Source organism: Pholcus phalangioides, unplaced genomic scaffold, assembly GCF_987345545.1.
Source record: "Pholcus phalangioides strain wild (caught in Gottingen) unplaced genomic scaffold, Ppha-v1.0 ptg000002l_1, whole genome shotgun sequence".
Classification (NCBI taxonomy): Eukaryota; Metazoa; Arthropoda; class Arachnida; order Araneae; family Pholcidae; genus Pholcus; species Pholcus phalangioides.
Window position 1 is genome coordinate 5,748,174 of NW_028301595.1, and position 18,315 is coordinate 5,766,488.

Genomic DNA, 18,315 nt, shown 5'->3' on the forward strand with positions numbered 1-18,315 from the left:
ATCGACCATTGTTCTTAGGGGGGACGTCATACGAAAAGTTTTGATACCACGTTATCAGATAACAGTGATGACATCATCGCGTCACGATATCACAGAATCTCTTTTTTTTTCTGGTAGGTGATTACGCTATGTGCAGAGATCCAAGAGCCAGATAATGTATCAAAAATTGGTCCGTACCGTAAAATACGACCTTTCGAACCTACGCAATTGTAAGGGTGGATCAAATGAAAACTGAACAGTTGTTATAATTTGGTTTATTTTTGTATGAGGGTGGGCGAAACTTAGTGTGGAGAGGTAGAGTGGGATATAAAGAAGGCAATCCCCTAATGCGGAAAGGACTTGCGCTAGGTAGCTGCACAAAATCGCGTGATATATTCTCGCGGTCCGCCGACAGTATCGTCCGACAAGCAATCGGTTATTTTTTTCCATCTGCGTCTGCGGAATGTTTGCGAGTAAAGAAAAGCAACGTGGTGTATTCAATTTTTAGTGGTGGAAGTTTGAGTTCGCGAAATGCATCGGCGGACGAAGGCAGTGCGCGGTGAACATGCACTGTCATTTACTCGTGTGCAGCACTGGCACGAGCTCTTCTGCTGTGCACTCACTTTCCTATAGTGGTGTTTCTCTGCAATGAATGGCATGAACGGAATCGAAACCACACTTCCACCATTGTGTATCGTCTGTTTGGGTTAATTATCTGGTCGACTTCTTTCACCAAGCGTCTCTGGTGACAAGGTGACTTGTCATGCATCCGGTGTTCTCACATGTGTTTTAGCTTTGAATCCTGCGGAGGATGTCGTCAACAGAGCTGCAAGTCTGGACAGAATGCCTATTTTTCGTGTCGTAATAGTGCAGAGTGGGTAACCAAACTCAGGGTCACCATTATCATAGCTGCCAAGTCTAACGAATTTTAGCTTCATCTCTCGACCTCCCGAAAAGTTCTCAAATCTTCCGAATTTTTACGAAAATCCCTAATTGCCCCTACAAAATCCCTACTTCTCTTAAAAGAATCCCCGCTTCTGAAAACAATCTCTAAGAAATTTCTTGTGGGGAAAAAAATCTTTTGCCTCTGTTTTCTCTCCCCCCCCCCCACTTTCGAAATGACATAACACGTCATAAATGGGCGAATAGTGGGGAAATTACTTTTTTAAAGGAAGTTTTACAAACCCTCTAATGGTGACAAGAGAAGTAGCTTAGCAACCAATAGTCCTGGATAATAATTGAAGATTATAGTGACGCGCATTTGGTCAAAACTCTCTCTTTTGTTGAAGTTACGTACGTGCGATTACAAAACATGGATACTGATAAGCAAAAAATGATTTAATCAATTTTGAAGATATTTATTCGTGCGCGCGCGCGATGAATTTCCTTTCATCAAACGTTTCAGAAAAAGGCACTTTTCTTTTTGTACAAGTTGTGTTAAGGACATAAACATCGATCATGGTGGAAAGACTGACATCATCACCCATGTGAAATCAAAAAACATCAAGCGTCACAAAAAGTCACGTGTTCAAAAATTGACGCTTTTTTTCCTTCATCTTCCGATGATTTTGGGGTCATTCACGCAGAATGTTTGTTCACATCGTTTCTGATTGAACACAATTTTTTTTTTAGATCACCACTCAAGTTTTGGCCTCCAATTTCACTTGTTTTTTGCTTAGGGATTTTATTCCCTATGTTTTAACTTTTATGTGTGTAAAATCCCTTTTGTATTTATTAGGGAGTGGTTTCGGTATAAAATACGGGTCCGCACAAAAATCTCCTTAATTTTCATTTTCAAAAGTTGGCAGCTATGCCATTACCAAACGCAGGACCTACTATAAGAGCATTTTCGCGTTCCTTTTGTAGGAAGTCATTCATATTGCAAAGGGTTATTTAAAATAGGAAAAATTACTTTATACGGACACCCAGTGCTGAAAAACCAAATTGAAAAGTTGTTGCCCTGTTTCTCCTGATGCTAAAAAAAAGAAGAAAAGAATTCCACTTTTCTAAGTGAAATACAATATGAATGACTTATCCTAGGTCTACACGTTATTCGGATACTTTTTCTAATTAGAGGTATGCCTCTAAGATCAACGGTTTGCCAGTAAAATGCCATAAGCTCTGTTACCTACGCACCCCGTGTAGTTGGCCCTACACACAACACAATTAAAAGAAAATTCTCATTTTGAAACGAGGCTTAACACATCGCCGTCACGTGATACAACAACAAAGCACAGGTTGAAGATGTTCCATAAATTCGTAAATAGTTCAAAAATTCAGAAAAATTGAAGAAACCGGTATAACCTCTTTGAATGCGGTTCGCGAAAAAGTTATTCTCCCAAAGTGGAATTTTTTTTTCTGTACAAAAACAGAAACTAGTTCAAAACTTTGTAGAAGGAAGGCAGTCCGACAGAGGTTGAAGTTGGCTTTCTGAGGTTCCCGACTTCGGGGCACAAACACGAGCCGATCTCCCCGTTAAAAAGTCTCAACATAGAGAACAACAGTACAAATATTCAAACATCACACTCAGTAATATAGATGGCACCACTAAAAAAAATTCACACACAACACAAAAAACGCACTCGAATGTTAGGTACACATACTCACACTTCCAGCACAACTCAATCGGTAGTAAATTGCTTATGGCGATAGACCGGACACGTGCTCGATTTGAAAGAAAGAAAGTCCGACAAGAGTGATTGGACTTGCACCTTTCTCCTATCTCTTCTGTGTTTAAACTTTCGTGAAACTTCAGCCGACGTTTCGTGGCTGAGGCAAAACAACTTCACCAACAGTGCTTTATTCACCTATATCAACATCGCAATGAAAACCTTGTGCAAGAACAAGTAACAGGAAAATCCAGAAATGCGCTGTTAATTGTACACCCTGAGTTTTATGACTCTACTCTGATTTACATATTTCCAGTGACTTGCTTTGGTGCAACACGCTGTATTGACAAAAATTTGAACTAAATTTTCTTCTCTGTACCAAAAAAAAACAACTCTTTCGTGAAAATAACTTTTGCACGAGCCGCATTCGAATATACCAGTTCCTTCAATTTTTATGAATCTTCAAACTACAGTAGACTATCGATAATCCTCCCGTGCTATAGTCCAGCCCGTCCAGTAATCCGACGTTTTTAGGCGGAAGGGGGGGGGTTTCCTTCGATCCATAGAAGAAAAAACGTCACTGTATGGTCTGTGAGGCAGGGCCGTCTTAAGAGCATCATGGGCCCCCCGAGCCAAGTGGTTTTTCTGAGGCCCTATGTGTTAGATTCTAGAATTTTTTTTATCAGATCTCATTTTTGAGAGGCCCCCTTCTTTCTTGAGGCCCCTCGGGACGTGACCAGGTGGGCCCATGCGTTAAGACGGCACTGCTGTGAGAAGAAGTTTATTATTTAAACAGTACTGTACTGCATCAAAAAAAAAATCCTCTTTCGTGAGACTAACTTTTCGCATCGAGATATATACCAATTCCTTAAATTTCTATGAATTTTCAAACTATTTACCAATTTATGGGACACTAGAAAGTATTAATAGGGGGATAGGAAAGAAAAAGAAAGATAAGTTATTCCAAGAAAGGATAGACGCATAAATTTCTTCCAGCAATAACGTATATAGTGAGAAATTCACTAAATAAAGAAATAAAAATATAATAATAATAATGTAGTATTTTCATTTCAGCACATGTGAGAATGATCACGTACAGCCCGATAGAAATTTTATTTTTATACGTATGCCTCTCTCTCTCTCTCTCGCTATCTATCTGCAGTTTCCACCAAGTCTTCTATATAATATTACGAAGAAGAAAAAAGAATTTTTTTTTGGAAGAAAAACAAACTAAACGAAATGTTACAAAACGATCACGTCCTTCTTACGTGGAATGCTTTAAATTTCCAATCTCGACAGTTGTATTTTCATTTCTTTTTCTGTTCTTTGGTAATATCTTGTTCTCTCTCTCTCTCTCTCTCGTATCGCATTCTTCTTAATTTATTCTTTTAAAAAAAAAAAACCCATCGTTTTCAGTTATGGTATTATTTTATCTACGGAGAGAGAGAGCGAGAGAGAGATAATGTTTATTTAACATCAACCTTGACGTGGTTACTTTGAGGATCCAGAGTCTCTCCTTGACATTTCTATAATATTTTTTTCCCCCTCCATTTTTTCTTGCCCTGGGGTTAATAAACTGCTTTCCAATGACATCCACTCAAGAATAGACTTTTATGCGATACATTTTAAATTTCACAAGAATACAGTCAGATCCGCTTATAAAGATCAGCTCGTTTAAAGTGGAAAAAAAATGCTCGCTAAATCCGTTTTCAGGTAGAAATGAAACGAAATTCTGGAAATTAATTGCTTACAGCAAGTGAGGGGGAGACGGGGGCTAGTTGGCTTAGTGTCAAGTACTCTTTTTGATTTTTCTCTGTAATACTTACACACAGCAAATGTGACTGATGCTGCGCGTGTATAGCGGTACTTCCTTGACTAAAAATTAATCATCACTGCGCAACACCGATTTTGGTGCCGGGGTTTTTAACTGACTTTATGTGTGTTTCATGCGCTGAAAAACAAATATCACATTAGTTTTAGCTTATCAGCTCTTGTTTGTGAGATATGAAAATAGCGTTATTCACACGTTAATACATTAAATTAGGCTTAGGGTATAGGCGTTAAATTAAAAAAAAAATTGCTTAATTAATTTCTATCATTTCAATTGATTGAAAAAAACACAGCAGAAATCCTGTAAATCTAAATATCTTAATTAAAAATCAGAATGAAAAGAATCAGAAAAAAACAAAAGGAAAAGTTATTCTTTTCCACTCCGAAAGCTTCTTTTGTATGAAATTCTTGACTGAGCTTTGTTTACAAGGTCTCTTTGCAGATTCCAACAGTAATCTGTCATCATATGAGTATCCCATCTGCCCTAGTATCGGTCCTCCATTGTTTTTATGTGCTGGTGAAATCGTTCACTTTGTTCCTAACTAGTATCGCTTAGATTTTCGGGAAAACGGTCCAAGTGGCTGTGCAAGTAATGAACCTTTATGATCATATCACAACCAAGGTCTCTAAAGTTGTTGAGCATGCTGTTAACTAGTTCGACATAGTAACAAGGACAAATGAGATCCGCGCTGTCTCATTCATGGAATCTACGAAATGAGGATCATTTATGAGCTGTCTGATTTGAGGACCATCAAAAATCCCAACTTCAAGTTTTTCTGTACTTATTCCACGCATTTTTTGTCCTATGTATGCAAAGCAAGGGCTGTTTTGATCCAGAGCTTTCATGAACTGTTTCATTAACCCTAGCTTTATATACAGCGGGGGCATGATTCTGTGTCGTCTAGCTAAGGGTTCACGAACGACATTTCTTCTTCCAACAACCATGTTCTCTTTCGTCGACCACTCTTTTCCTATCCAGTGGTATTATTTGGCTCTGCTATCCCACAGGCACAAGAAGCAAGGATATTTCGCGTAGCCCCTTGCTGACCAAGGAGAAAGTTAAAAATTTTCAAGTCCACCCAAATTACTCATTGACGCTCGTGAAACTCAATCTTCTCCATAAAAAAGCGATAGTATCGTACTCCTCTTTCATTTTGGTTCAGTGAGAAATGGATATTGACCCCTTCTCTTCCCATTAGTCCACTGTCATAGCTGTTCTGTACAAGTTTTATACACACTATATGTGTGTGCAGTCCAAACTTTACATTAATCACCAAGCCTGACGCCAAAGTACCCAAAGTAAGCTCTTTTAACAAAATCAGAAATGGCTTTTTCGTTCTTTTTTAGGATGTACTCACCACGTATGTAGCAAAATACATCAGGATAATTATTACAACTTCTTCCACTAGATGTCGTTCTTTCTTTTTCATCAGCCCTCAAAACAAAGAACTTTATAAGTTATTTAGTTGTTCGCGATTCGCGAAATGAGAATCCTGGATCAGATTAGAAAGACACTTAAAACTTTATTTAGATCCGGATTGTCCCACGCTTAACCAAAGCCAGATGACACACATTTAACTTGGACACACGGAGCAAAAAGATCCGACATGTACCGACACCCTCCCAGCTACAAACAGCAGTTATGTTAGATGTCAACACTAGGTTATGTCAATAAATACGGCTTCATACAGTCAGCTGATAGCACTATAGAGAAGAAGGAAGAAAAAAAAAAAGCAGAGGAAAACGAATCCACATAAAAACTTCACTACTCAATGTTAAAATATTTCATAACTTACCTACGCTGACTCTCAGAAACTAGGACTGATAGAGAAAAACCGTTTTCATATTTGTAATCAGCACACAGCACACCAGATATAGTAAATATCAGTTAAAAAATTCCAGGCGCCAAAAAAAATGTTTTTGTAACGCTGTGTGTGTTATCTATACAAATCCTTTTTTTCAACCGATCTCCACCAAATTTTATATATCCAACAGGACCCCGACTTGAATGATAGGCTACTTTGTTCGCCGGAGCTGAACAAATGGCCTAAATGGGCGAAAAACTGTCGAAAAACAATGGTTTCTCAGCCATTAAAAAGGCTCGCCGCAGAAAGCAACAGGCCTACAACGGTAAAATCATTAAAAAACTTCACTCAGTTCTAAAAAAATATGTGGCAGATGGCAGCACTATAACAAGCATTGCACAGAAACAAGCTTCACGTTAGGCTCACAACACGGACACGCACATTCCAACATGCACCAATTCGTTAGAAGTTCCGCAGAGGAATATGGACGAGGTACGAGTGTGGTTTAGTAGTAGCAATGGTTTATCAGCGTCTACAATGACTTTTGGAATTTTTACTTTGGTAACCATGGTTCCTAAACTATGTGCTTCAGACATGTTTACTATTTTTAAATGGTTTGCCACTTTTTGCATGCTCCCAGTATATAGAGAAAACCCAGGTATTATAGCCAGGCTAGTATCCATTGGCGTACGCAAAGGGGAGGGGTTAAATCCCCCCCCCCCCACCAAAGAAAAACAAATTGCGGATCCCCCACTCGGAAAAATTAAACCGGCAACATGCATATAAAAATTGTACAATTTGGTCAAGAATTTGAAGAGCGGGAAAAAATTGGTTATATAACTACGTTATCCCCATATTATGATACTACAAGATATACAGAAGACTGGATGTTGTGAAGATATTTATTATTTCAGATGTTAATTTTTTTTTTTTTTTTAAGGAAGGAAAAAACTCATCTCTGCCTCTACCGGGAGTCGAACCCGGGCCCCTCGATTGCCGGACGAGTGCTCTGACCACTAAGCTACAGAGTCAGAGTACTCGTCCGGCAATCGAGGGGCCCGGGTTCGACTCCCGGTAGAGGCAGAGATGAGTTTTTTTTTCTTCCTTAAAAAAAAAAAAAAAAAAAAAAATTAACATCTGAAATAATAAATATCTTCACAACATCCAGTCTTCTGTATATCTTGTATTAACAAGTGGAGAGCGACATTCATGTCATATTATGATACTAGTTAAAATCATAGAAATAATGTTGAAAATTGTCACAAAATCTGCCATGAAAAGAAAACAATGTTTTCTGCTTAGAGATGCGAGTGTATGTATTCATTTCCCTTCCGAGAAAAAAGAAACTCCCTCGAGCGAATAACTGCTATGGCATTCATTGAATGTTGATCCCAGCCTGTGCATACGGTTGATTTCTGATAACATCTGCCAACCGTAGAGCTCGGTGAAGGCCATCAACTGTCACACTTCTACACACACACACTGCATAGACATCTACCATAAAAGTTTCTTCCACATTCCATCTGTTCAGTCAAAATACAATGAGAGAGGGTCCCCCAAAATTAGTTGTGCAGGCAAGATGATCCCATCCCTATAACTAAATCTCATGAAACGTAGTGATTAAGTCCGTTTAAGCAAGGACAAGTAGACTCATATCGGAAAAGGTCCAACTAGTAACAAATGATATAGACCCGTGTTTCCCGACCTTTAGAAATTCGCGGCACCCTCGGGAATAACACTGAAAATTTGGGGCACCCTTTCCTTGAATACAGAATGCGGTTTACTACAATAAAAATCACCGCGTAAAAATACATCAATTAAGTTTTATTCGATTAATCATTAATTTGAAACTTGGGGCTTGATGCTTAGAGTACAAATACTTGAAATCGGACCTTACAGTTGGCAACGAAACACGTAAATTTTCCTGAAGGTCTTGCAATCTGTTTCTTGATAGATGGTAGCACCACACATAACAAGCATTGCACGTTAGATTCACAACATATACGCGCACATTCCGACATGTAGGTACCAATTCGATAGAGATTCCATAGAGGAATGTGTACAAGCTGCATGTACGGTTAAGTACTGTAGTAATCTATTGCTTGCTTTGTATTTTATTGTCCCGTAGCAGAGAAGGCTTACTTGCATAGGTATTATGTTGAAAAGGACAAAAGTGCGTTAGTTGCTTTTTTCGTTAGTTTAAGATACTCCTCTCTCAGTCCCATAGGGGGAGATAGACTTGGAAGTCTGTGGGGGGGGGGGGCATGGTCATTATTGCTGGGGGGCACGATGATGATGATGATGTCACATTTATACAGTCCCGTATCTCCCGTATCTCCGCCCATGCTCAGTCCAAGCCAAAAAGCAGCCACCGACGCCTCACTCTTTTTGTGAACTTACCTTTGAGTGTGGAATCATCGCAATGGAATTTATTTCCTCCGCACTGTCTGCGAAATCAAATGGTGAGACAAAACAGTCGAGATTCTCAGTGGAAAGAGATGAGATGGAAAGTACATATTTATTGCATCTTGCAATCTTGATAAGCGTTGACAAATGAGGTCTTTCAGCTTATCCGAAGGTGACGTCACTCTCCGCTGTTACTATGAAGGTTTTGACAGCTGGCTGATGCGAAGATAAATCCAAGAAAAAAAATTCATCTGGCCGGGTGAGCACCCAAGACCATTAAACTACAAAGCCAATGAATCCTCTTTCCTTAAGCTCGTGTGCGCTGAAACAACACAATCTATAGCAGAAGGCCTTCACGCGGAGCTTTGACGTCACTGAAGAAGTCCATTTCACCTGCAGCCATTGGATACAGCAAGCCGACGCGTGCGATATCTTTACCTTTTTTTTTGCAGTATATCTAATGACTATAGATGGAATGGACTTCTTCATTCTCGTCACGAGCTTCGCACGGAGGCTTTCTGTTATACATGGTGTTGGCTGAACGGGGGCCGTACATGGACAGCTAGATCTAACTCAGGCCAAAGCTCACATTGCCGACACTGCCACCAGATGGCGGCTTATCCGATGAGTCTGTAATGCATGAGAGTAATTAATTCGACTTAGAATTTTTTTAAGACCTTAAGTAGACAGTCATGTTTTTTAACTATCTCCATAATGTCTCGTGGCATCCTAGGGTGCCGGGGCACACCGGCTGGGAAACACTGATATAGACACTATTCTTATAAATGTGTATATATTCGTAGAAAGATATGATCATAAATGAATACATATATGTATATACAGATTGAACAAGAACCCGGCAAATATAAGCAGAAACTGGCTAATGATCAAAGATTAAGTCAGACAACAAGGACAAGATCCGTGTATATTTGGGGTGTGTGTATTTCTTACAAGGAAAAAAAACAAAAAAAAACAACATGCTCAGACTCGGCCTGAAACCACTCTGGAACGCAGACAGCATTTTCATAATGGTCGTTGTACGAAATATAATAATTTTTCTTTTCTTTTTCGAGAAGGGACAACACGTTTTTCCCCCCTGTGCATTTCTGTGATAGTTGTATAAACGCACACGCATCCTGAATACGCGTATGAGGTCTTTTTTTACGGGAGTGTCAGTCGTATTATTATTATTAGTGGTAGGCACCACACCGAAAACAGAAGAGAAAAATATAGTATGCGAGAAAGAGAGAAAAGCCTTTCGGGGTGCTTCGAGACGGGAATGAGGAATATATGGTAATGACGGAAGGACACTTTGATTCGTCTCCATCAAATATGATTTATAGCGCAACTGTTCTTTTGCCTGGTGTCACCCCCCCCCCTTGCTGTTACTGGTTTTACGCACTTGACAATTCTTGATGCTTTTCCCAGCTTCTGTTTTTTTCATTAGCCCCTCCTCTTCTACTTCTCTGTGACGAAAAATAGTAATGAAAAGAATGAAGAAAAAATGTCGTGAAAGAAATGAACGATCTCATATCCTTCCTATAAGGCTAGAATGATGTTGCAAATATATCTCTCTCTCCCCCTTATTTTTTTTCCCTTATCCCGTTCGATAGCCTACAGGTCTGATGGACGTTTATTATTCGACGAAAACTCTTCTGAGAGGGGTGGAAACGTAATTAAGGAAGCGGCTACCGGTGGCTATTTTCGGTAGCAGGTCGTTTAAGGGGAAATTAAGTAATGAAGCTCGAAGCCGAGAAAAGGCAATAGAGAACGTTATTCTCTCCCCCCCCCTCCACCTCAACATAACACGATGGCGATGACAAGAGTTATTCCTTCACGATGCACTGAAAATGACAAAAGAACGATAGTAGATCATTGAGGTTACTTTTAAAATTTACTCATTCAAACTGATCACGTGGGAATCCTATTCCAAGTTGTCGCCTGACGTCAATAAAAACGTTTTTGGTAAGTCACAGCTTGTCTCAAAGTAGACGTAATGATAAAAATGGTCATTATGCCCACTCTGGAAACGTCAACTGGACGTCAAGAAATGACCACGTGTATAGATAGTCAAATACTCTGACTTTTGGAAGATAGGGTCAGAGGTCACTACTTCCATTTTAGTCCAATCTTTTTGACCAATCGTTCCTCGAATTCGCTGCCCTGTGCAATAAACTTGCTTAGCTCACATTCCACATTCCTGTAAACACACCTCTGCCTCTAAGTCACTCTTTTGGTCACTCACATGTCATTCCACACGCTTTCCCCCGCTCTAGGCATCTCTTTTGGTCACTAACGTGCTCATGCACGCTCTATATCACTCTTTTTGGTCATTCTGCCATTCACATGTTCTACGTCACATACGTCACATTTGAACGCTCACTAACCTTGTTTCTACTTTTTTTAGGTCACTCTTTTGATCACTCACATGCTTGCAAACTCTCTAGGTTACTCACCGACCTAGTCACTCAGACACCTTCGGCAGGGGTGGATTTATGGGGTTTAGCCACTCTTTTCCCATTTTATTAATTTTCTCAGCTACTCATTCTTCGAATTTGCCACCCACCCTTTTGGAACTAGCCGCCCTCGGCTGCTGTAGCCCGCTAATCCTACCTGTAAATATGCCACTGTTGATGGCAGTATTCAAGGAGAAATAAACAAAGATGAAGAGCTCCGCGGTTACGAATCGAACCCTGACCCGGAGTACTTGACTGTTCTAACTTGACGCGATGCCTTTACCAAATACGCTATGTTAGCAGGACTCAAACTGTGAAGTTTTCATTCAAAGGAAAGGCATTTTGTGCTCAAAGAATATTCATGCAACCGTGTATCAATAAACGACGATCAGCGATTATGTCTAGGTTTTTATGTATTTAAAATATGCTTTTAATAAATGTAAAATGTTGACGCTCATAACATTTATAGCTCTGAAGTACAGTATTCTAGTCATTTTATAACAAAAAAAATGACGTCCTAAAATATTATACATAATTTTATGGTGTAAGACGTGACTGACTTTTACGGCATTTAAGTACATCAAAATAACGTGTTTTTTCTCCTATGACGTCAATCAGACAAAATGAGCATATTTTCACGTCGAATATGACTTCAGGCTGTTGCACTATCTTTTTGAGAAAGTCTTCCATAGATAATTTGTACAAACTGCATAACTTTCATTCGTATGAGTTACATACTTTGCCTTATCACTTTCTTGATAATAATTATTACTATTTTTACAGCGCCAAACACCACCCATTCGTGTACCCGCTGCTCTAATTCAGAATCATTGCAGTCTGAATCTATAAAGGACAACAGCCATTGCCATCTAGTTCACTGCTCTTTCTGCGACTATAACGTCTGCTGTCTAGTGGTGAGTTTGATGACGTTATGTTAGAATGTATCGAGACTGCTACAGGGTGGGCCAAAAGTCCGTACAAACTTTAAAAATTCATAAAAACCGGAAAAGTAACCGAAATAAAAAACGGTTTGCAGGATTAGCATCGCTAGGTCACGGGAATTTTTTTTTTAAGACTGGGAAAAATAACTCACAAAACAGCCGATAGGTGACGCTGACGTACACAAGCCAAAGAAAAGATACGCAAATAACGAACAGAATGCCTCAAAATCGCTTATTACAGCAGTATGTGTTCCAAATGACCACCACAGGGGATAACACATTGCAGGCGAGTGACAAATCCAGCAAAGGCAGAATGCAGCAGGTCCACATACACGGTTTACAACGGCGTACTGATTGTGGACTCGGAGTGCAAGTTCTTATAACCGTTTCATTTGCATATTTCCACAGAAATCGCTCGTATCAGCGCCACCTATTGGCTGCTTCTATTTAGTTTTTTTTTTCTGTCTTGAAAAAATTCCAGTGACCTAGCGATGCTAACCCTGCAAACCGTTTTTTATTTCGGTTATTTTTCCAGTTTTTATTCATTTTTAAAGTTTCTCCCGACTTTTCGCCCACCCTATATTAAACAATAGGGAAAAACCACAGCAAACAAAAATATGGTAGAAATCCGGGGATAACACAATATTATTTTTATTTCAGTTTGATTATCCAAATTTAAGATGAAGAAAGAAAATGAAACCTGTATTTTAAAATTTGGATTCTCGTTGTTGCAGATGTAGTTAATTAAAAATAGGATGATTATTCCAAAATAAATATCTCCAAGAGAAAAGGGTACTTAAAAAATAATATTGCAAGGATTAATATCAAATAGTTGAGTAATATGGAATAGGGAAGTTCAAAGCAGGGTTGGTAAAAAACCCGGTTTTTTTGAAAAAAACCAAAAAACCGGGTTTTTTTGGTTTAAACCGGTTTTTTTATTTTAAATAGTATTACATTAAAAACAATGAAATTTCTGAAAAATCATTCAAACTTCCAATAATTAACAAAAATAAAATGTTTATTAATGTAATTAACACTATTCCCATGCTAAATAATCAATAAATATTTATTAAATTTTAACAAAAACCAACTTTTGCCATTTAATTATTTTTTGCTTAACTCAATGGATTACTGTGTGTTTGAAAATTCTTTTAATGCTATTATTAATCATATAATATATAAAGGTTTTTCTCCAGTTACTTTCAGTATACTTAATTAGGAAGCTATTTTGCAAAAAGTAATAAAAATTTAGTGAATATAATGCATTTAATGAAGCATAAATAATGCAGATTAATTAACAATGATTTACGATATACAGGGTGATTATAACTAAGGTTCTGATTTCAAAACACTGTAAAAAAAGAGCGATTGTCAGAATGACTTGAAAATTGACATGAATATTCCTGAAAAAATTCAATTTTATTTGATAAAGGGGAAAAAATACTTAAAAATGTAAAATTAATGACATCATCCAACACGTGGGAAATTTGCTTGCAGAATGGAAACGATAGCCAGTCATGGGAAAATTATAACTTAATTATAGCATTGCACAAATCCATAATTCACGGAAACATCACAAAAAATGAAGTAATTGAACAAATAACTACAACTTACTCAAAAAATGTTAAATACACTCATTGCCATAAAAATTTGCGCACCCAGAAGAAGTCGTTGAAATGAAACGAAATTTTACACATGTAAGTACTACGTTGATATAAGTGATTAGAAAATCCAAGAAAAAGGATCATTTATTGCAGAAAAAAGTACAGATGAACAGAAGTTTTAGTACTCTGTTGGACCCCCTCTAGCGCAAATGCACGATGCGATACGAGCGGGCATTGAGGCATACAAGTTCCGTATGATGTCCTGAGACATCTCGTTCCACAGTTGCTGTAAATGCGCCTCTAGTTCGACCAACCTCGTAGGGTGTCCAACTTGCCGTCCCAAATGATCCCAGATGTGCTCGATTGGTGACAAATCTAGGGATAGAACAGGCCAGGGAAGGGCGGTAATGTGGCGGAGGCAGTCTTGTGACATCCTTGCTGTGTGTGGCCTAGCATTGTCTTGTTGAAAAATGGCTCCTGGGAGCCCTGCCATGAGTGGCAACACATGTGGCTGAAGGATGTTATGGACAACATTAAAAGACCAGTGGTCCTGGGTGGGTGACATGACCGCTGGGCTGTCATTGTGCCATGGATCAATATTAGGGGTGACCGTGTATCGTAAGCAATGGCACCCCCATACCATGACACCAGCTGTGGGAGCGGTGTGTCGCTGTAAAGCAAAGGCAGGATTGAAGCGTTCACCACGGGGCCTCCACACACGAACACGATTGTCGTCACTGCTCAAGTTGAATCTCGATTCGTCGCTGAAGACGACCTGGTTCCATTCCGTTGCAGTCCAATCCCGTCGTGCTCGACACCACTCCAAACGGAGGCGTTGGTGGGTGGGTGTCATTGGCAGCACACGTAATGGGCACCGCGATACCAGATGTCCTTCAGCCAGGCGCCTTGTGATGGTTCAGGAAGACAAAGGGGCCCGTAGTGAAGCTGCTGCCTGTGTCTGGATAGCGGCCAATGAGGCAGCACACGTAATGGGCACCGCGATACCAGATGTCCTTCAGCCAGGCGCCTTGTGATGGTTCAGGAAGACAAAGGGGCCCGTAGTGAAGCTGCTGCCTGTGTCTGGATAGCGGCCAATGAGGCAGTTGGCTTTACGCATGTGTTTCGGATGATGTGACGGTCTTCTCGACGACTGGTCTGTCGAGGGCGTCCTGAACCTGGTCGCCGTGTAAATGACGTCTCTTCTGTCCACTGGTCCCAACACCTCCTCACAGTAAAATCAGAACGGCCTAGTTGACGAGCTACTCGCCGAGCTGACCACCCAGCTTCCATCATCCCGATGATTCTTCCCCTATCAAACTCTGACAACTGCTCATATGGTCTTCGACGGCGGTGTAACGGCATCTCTACCTCAGCATTTCCTTTGCAAACGATTAAATACACTCCAGCAAGCTCTGCTTACCTGTTTTATACTCCAAGGAGAATGAAGTTCAATGCCCTCTAGTGGCATTACACAATCACGCTGCATTTCTAATCATTTGCATATCTGCCCGACATGTACCTTCAGGCCAACTTTCGTTTCGATCCCACAATTATTTCTTGGTGCGCAAATTTTTATGGCAATGAGTGTATGTTGTCCACCGCGTGTTCCGGCTATGAGGCTGAAAGCACACAAAATTCTTGTTCAACAGCAGAATCGGAGTATGCCATGGTCATAATGTGAATGTGCTTGCAATTCAGCTTTATTAAACCAAACGCGCCCCCCTTTCCCCCGTTGCTAAAGATAGAGCATCAGAATGTAGCCAAAGGTTAGAAAATGTTGTAAGAATGAGAAATTTTGGCGTTTATATATAACTTTAAATGACTAAGATACTTCATATGAAAAATATATATATATTCTGGCCACTTTTATGAGACTTTTTGAAAAAAACCACTCATAAAATCTTATGTCATTTAAAGATATACTGTCAGAATGTACCCCAAGGATATAAAATGAGGTAAAAATGAAACATTTTGGCTAATAATGAACAAATATGATATTTTTCAGGAAAAAAAAAAGATATTTAGGCCACTTTTATCTGATTTTTTGAAAAAAACCAAAGTGGTTTTTTTAAAAAAACCAGTTGGTTAAAACCATGGTTTAAACCAACGTGGTTTAAACCAAACAACCCTGGTTCAAAGTGAAAAAAAACTAACGAAAATTGCTTAAAAACAAGATTTAATGCAATTAGTGAGTCCATGCAAATGGAAAATAAAACTTTCATGGTTTATTTTTATAGTTGATGATGGTGGTGTCAGTGTCTATTTACAAAAGTCACAGATGCAATCTTTTTCTGCCCCCAGAATGGTCAAAGTGAACCCACAGAGAAAGGGACAAGCATTATTCCCAGCTTCCAAAACTTTGTCTTAAAGAAATATTTCAGCGCAACTCAGAAGATACCTTTAGAATTCCATATATAATCCAAAGCACCATCTTTGAAAAAATAACATTCTAAGAAGAATCACAAGCTAAAAAAAATGAGCACAGCATAATAAAATGCAACTCTTGTAATGTACATTGTTCTTAGCTTAAAATTATTAGGCACTCTTCCAATGATTTATAAATACTTTTCAAATCTTTCCTGGGTAAATTTCTGAAAGTAGACAAACAAATTGTCTCATATAGCAGCCGTGATGATGATGACAACTGAGTGACACTCACTGTAGAGCAGGTTATACAAAATATTTCATCGCTAAACGTATGTTGTTTCCCAAATCAAAATTCTAACAAACCGAAAAAATTTCAAGGCAAAAAATTTCTCAGATACAACTTTATGGTGCATAAAAAGTATTTTGTATAACCATGAAATAAATTTATTAGTGTTTTCTTCGGTTTATTTCAGGGCGCGTATCAACCAGAAGGAAATACAGCCACTTCTTATAACAATAACACCACAGACAATCCTGCATATGGTTTATCATCTAAACAGTGGCTGGAATGTAAAGAAATGGAAATACCCTGCTGCAAACTGAACTCTACTCGAAGAAGAGATTGCGACGCTAGTTCTGTTCTAATCAAGAAATCAAGTGGCCCCCAAAACTATCCAAATCTAACTCCCTCTACCTGCTTGGAGAGTATACCAGAAAGCAAAGAAGACTGTATGGCTTCCATTACTAGCGCCATGGAACAAGAATCCAGGAAAAACGATTTGTACAGTTTTAGTGATTCTGATATCCCGGCACACAGTCCTCTATATTACCTGGGATCCCTCAACAGTAAATATATCAGTCCAAGTTCAATAAAGACAGATAAGAAAAAATTCGAAGGAAACTCATTTTGTGATATTCAATGCGATACTTATTTGGAAGAACTCTGCGGTCAACATCTGAAATTGAATCAATTAAGCAATGACACAGATGAAGTGAAAGTAATAAACACAAGACCTAAAATTGGTTGTCAACATGAGAAACCGATTTTACCAGGATTTTTGCCAGAAACTCAGCAGAGGATCAGTGATAAATTCCAACAGCAGCATCACCACAACCACGAACCCAGATCGTTTCAGATATACCATCCCAGAGCGAGAAATGAAGTGGCAAAATTGAGAAGTAATATGCATCTTACCAAAGGCAAGTCTCACACCTTGGGAAGCTACAAACAAAGTGAGACTAGGTGCAGTATGTCAAAGAGACATGGAAGTCTTCTGGCAGAGGAGACATTAGCAGAAATGACAACAGTGAAAACCGAAGAAAGTGTTCAGGAGTGGCTCTCAAGGATAAGTGAGTGGGTAGAGAGCAATTCCTGGATTAAAGATAACTATGATGAGGATGATGACGATCTACTGGGAACTGCAAGGATCCTGGGTGACAATGACCATCATACAGGGAGCTTTCCATCACCAGACGACACCAGAAAAGAGAAAAAAGAACATGATGCAGTACTGGACAGTTCAAAAAAATATGATAGTTGCTCTTCTCAAGACAATAGCATGTTGCAATACACAGATGACCAGCTTAAGGATGCTTCAGCAAGTGCGAAGCATGCACTGCAACACGCTACCAAAGACTCTCCAGCTAAAGTGCCGATGGTTGTGATGCAGTGCTCAAGGTTACATTCACACATCACAAGCAAGCCTCCATTTCAGCAATCATCACTTCCAATGGGTACCTTGGTGACAGCACTCTACCAGGAATCAGAATGGTTGTATGTGCAGACACCACACGGTGTAGAAGGATTTGTTAGCTCTTCGAACTGCATACCTATTGGGACAGTTAGATCTCAGAACCAGTCTAAAAGACCCTGGGAACCATGTGATTTCCCGATAGAAATGCCAATGAAGAATGATGGTGACTTTGCTAGACAACACACTATGTTCCTTCCAACAAAACTTCCAGTCAGAGACAGCACCAAGCAATTGGCACCCTTTGTGAATGTAGTGAAAATGAAAACGTGCTTCTATAGTGATAAATACTTTAGCCATACATTCAAACACCGTGATTCTATAAAGACAGCAAAAACTGTGAGAGATATTCTCAAAAGCTCACCCGAGATTGAAATAGGGAATATGTAATTAAAATTTAGAAAGAGGATACAAACTGAGAAATGTGATTATAGACTATTGATTGTTTTGCCTAATAATAATATGAATGTTCATATATAAATATGCCCACAAACTTTTCCCCACGATACTTAACACATATTTTTATATCTGTGTTGAATGAATAAAGCTTTATAGAGGTGATTTTAA

General features: G+C 39.1%; 1 protein-coding gene across 3 annotated transcripts in view; it reads left to right on the plus strand.

The window, feature by feature from the left end:
• LOC149089131 (uncharacterized) overlaps positions 1-18,315 on the plus strand; it is a 60,848-nt gene extending 42,533 nt beyond the window's left edge. For all 3 annotated transcript variants that reach the window (XM_089237364.1, XM_089237360.1, XM_089237355.1), the window contains 2 exons: positions 11,869-11,999; positions 16,471-18,315. In XM_089237364.1, the coding sequence (XP_089093490.1) occupies positions 11,869-11,999; positions 16,471-18,138 (1,799 nt within the window). In that variant the 3' untranslated portion in view covers positions 18,139-18,315. The remainder of the gene's footprint in view (positions 1-11,868; positions 12,000-16,470) is intronic.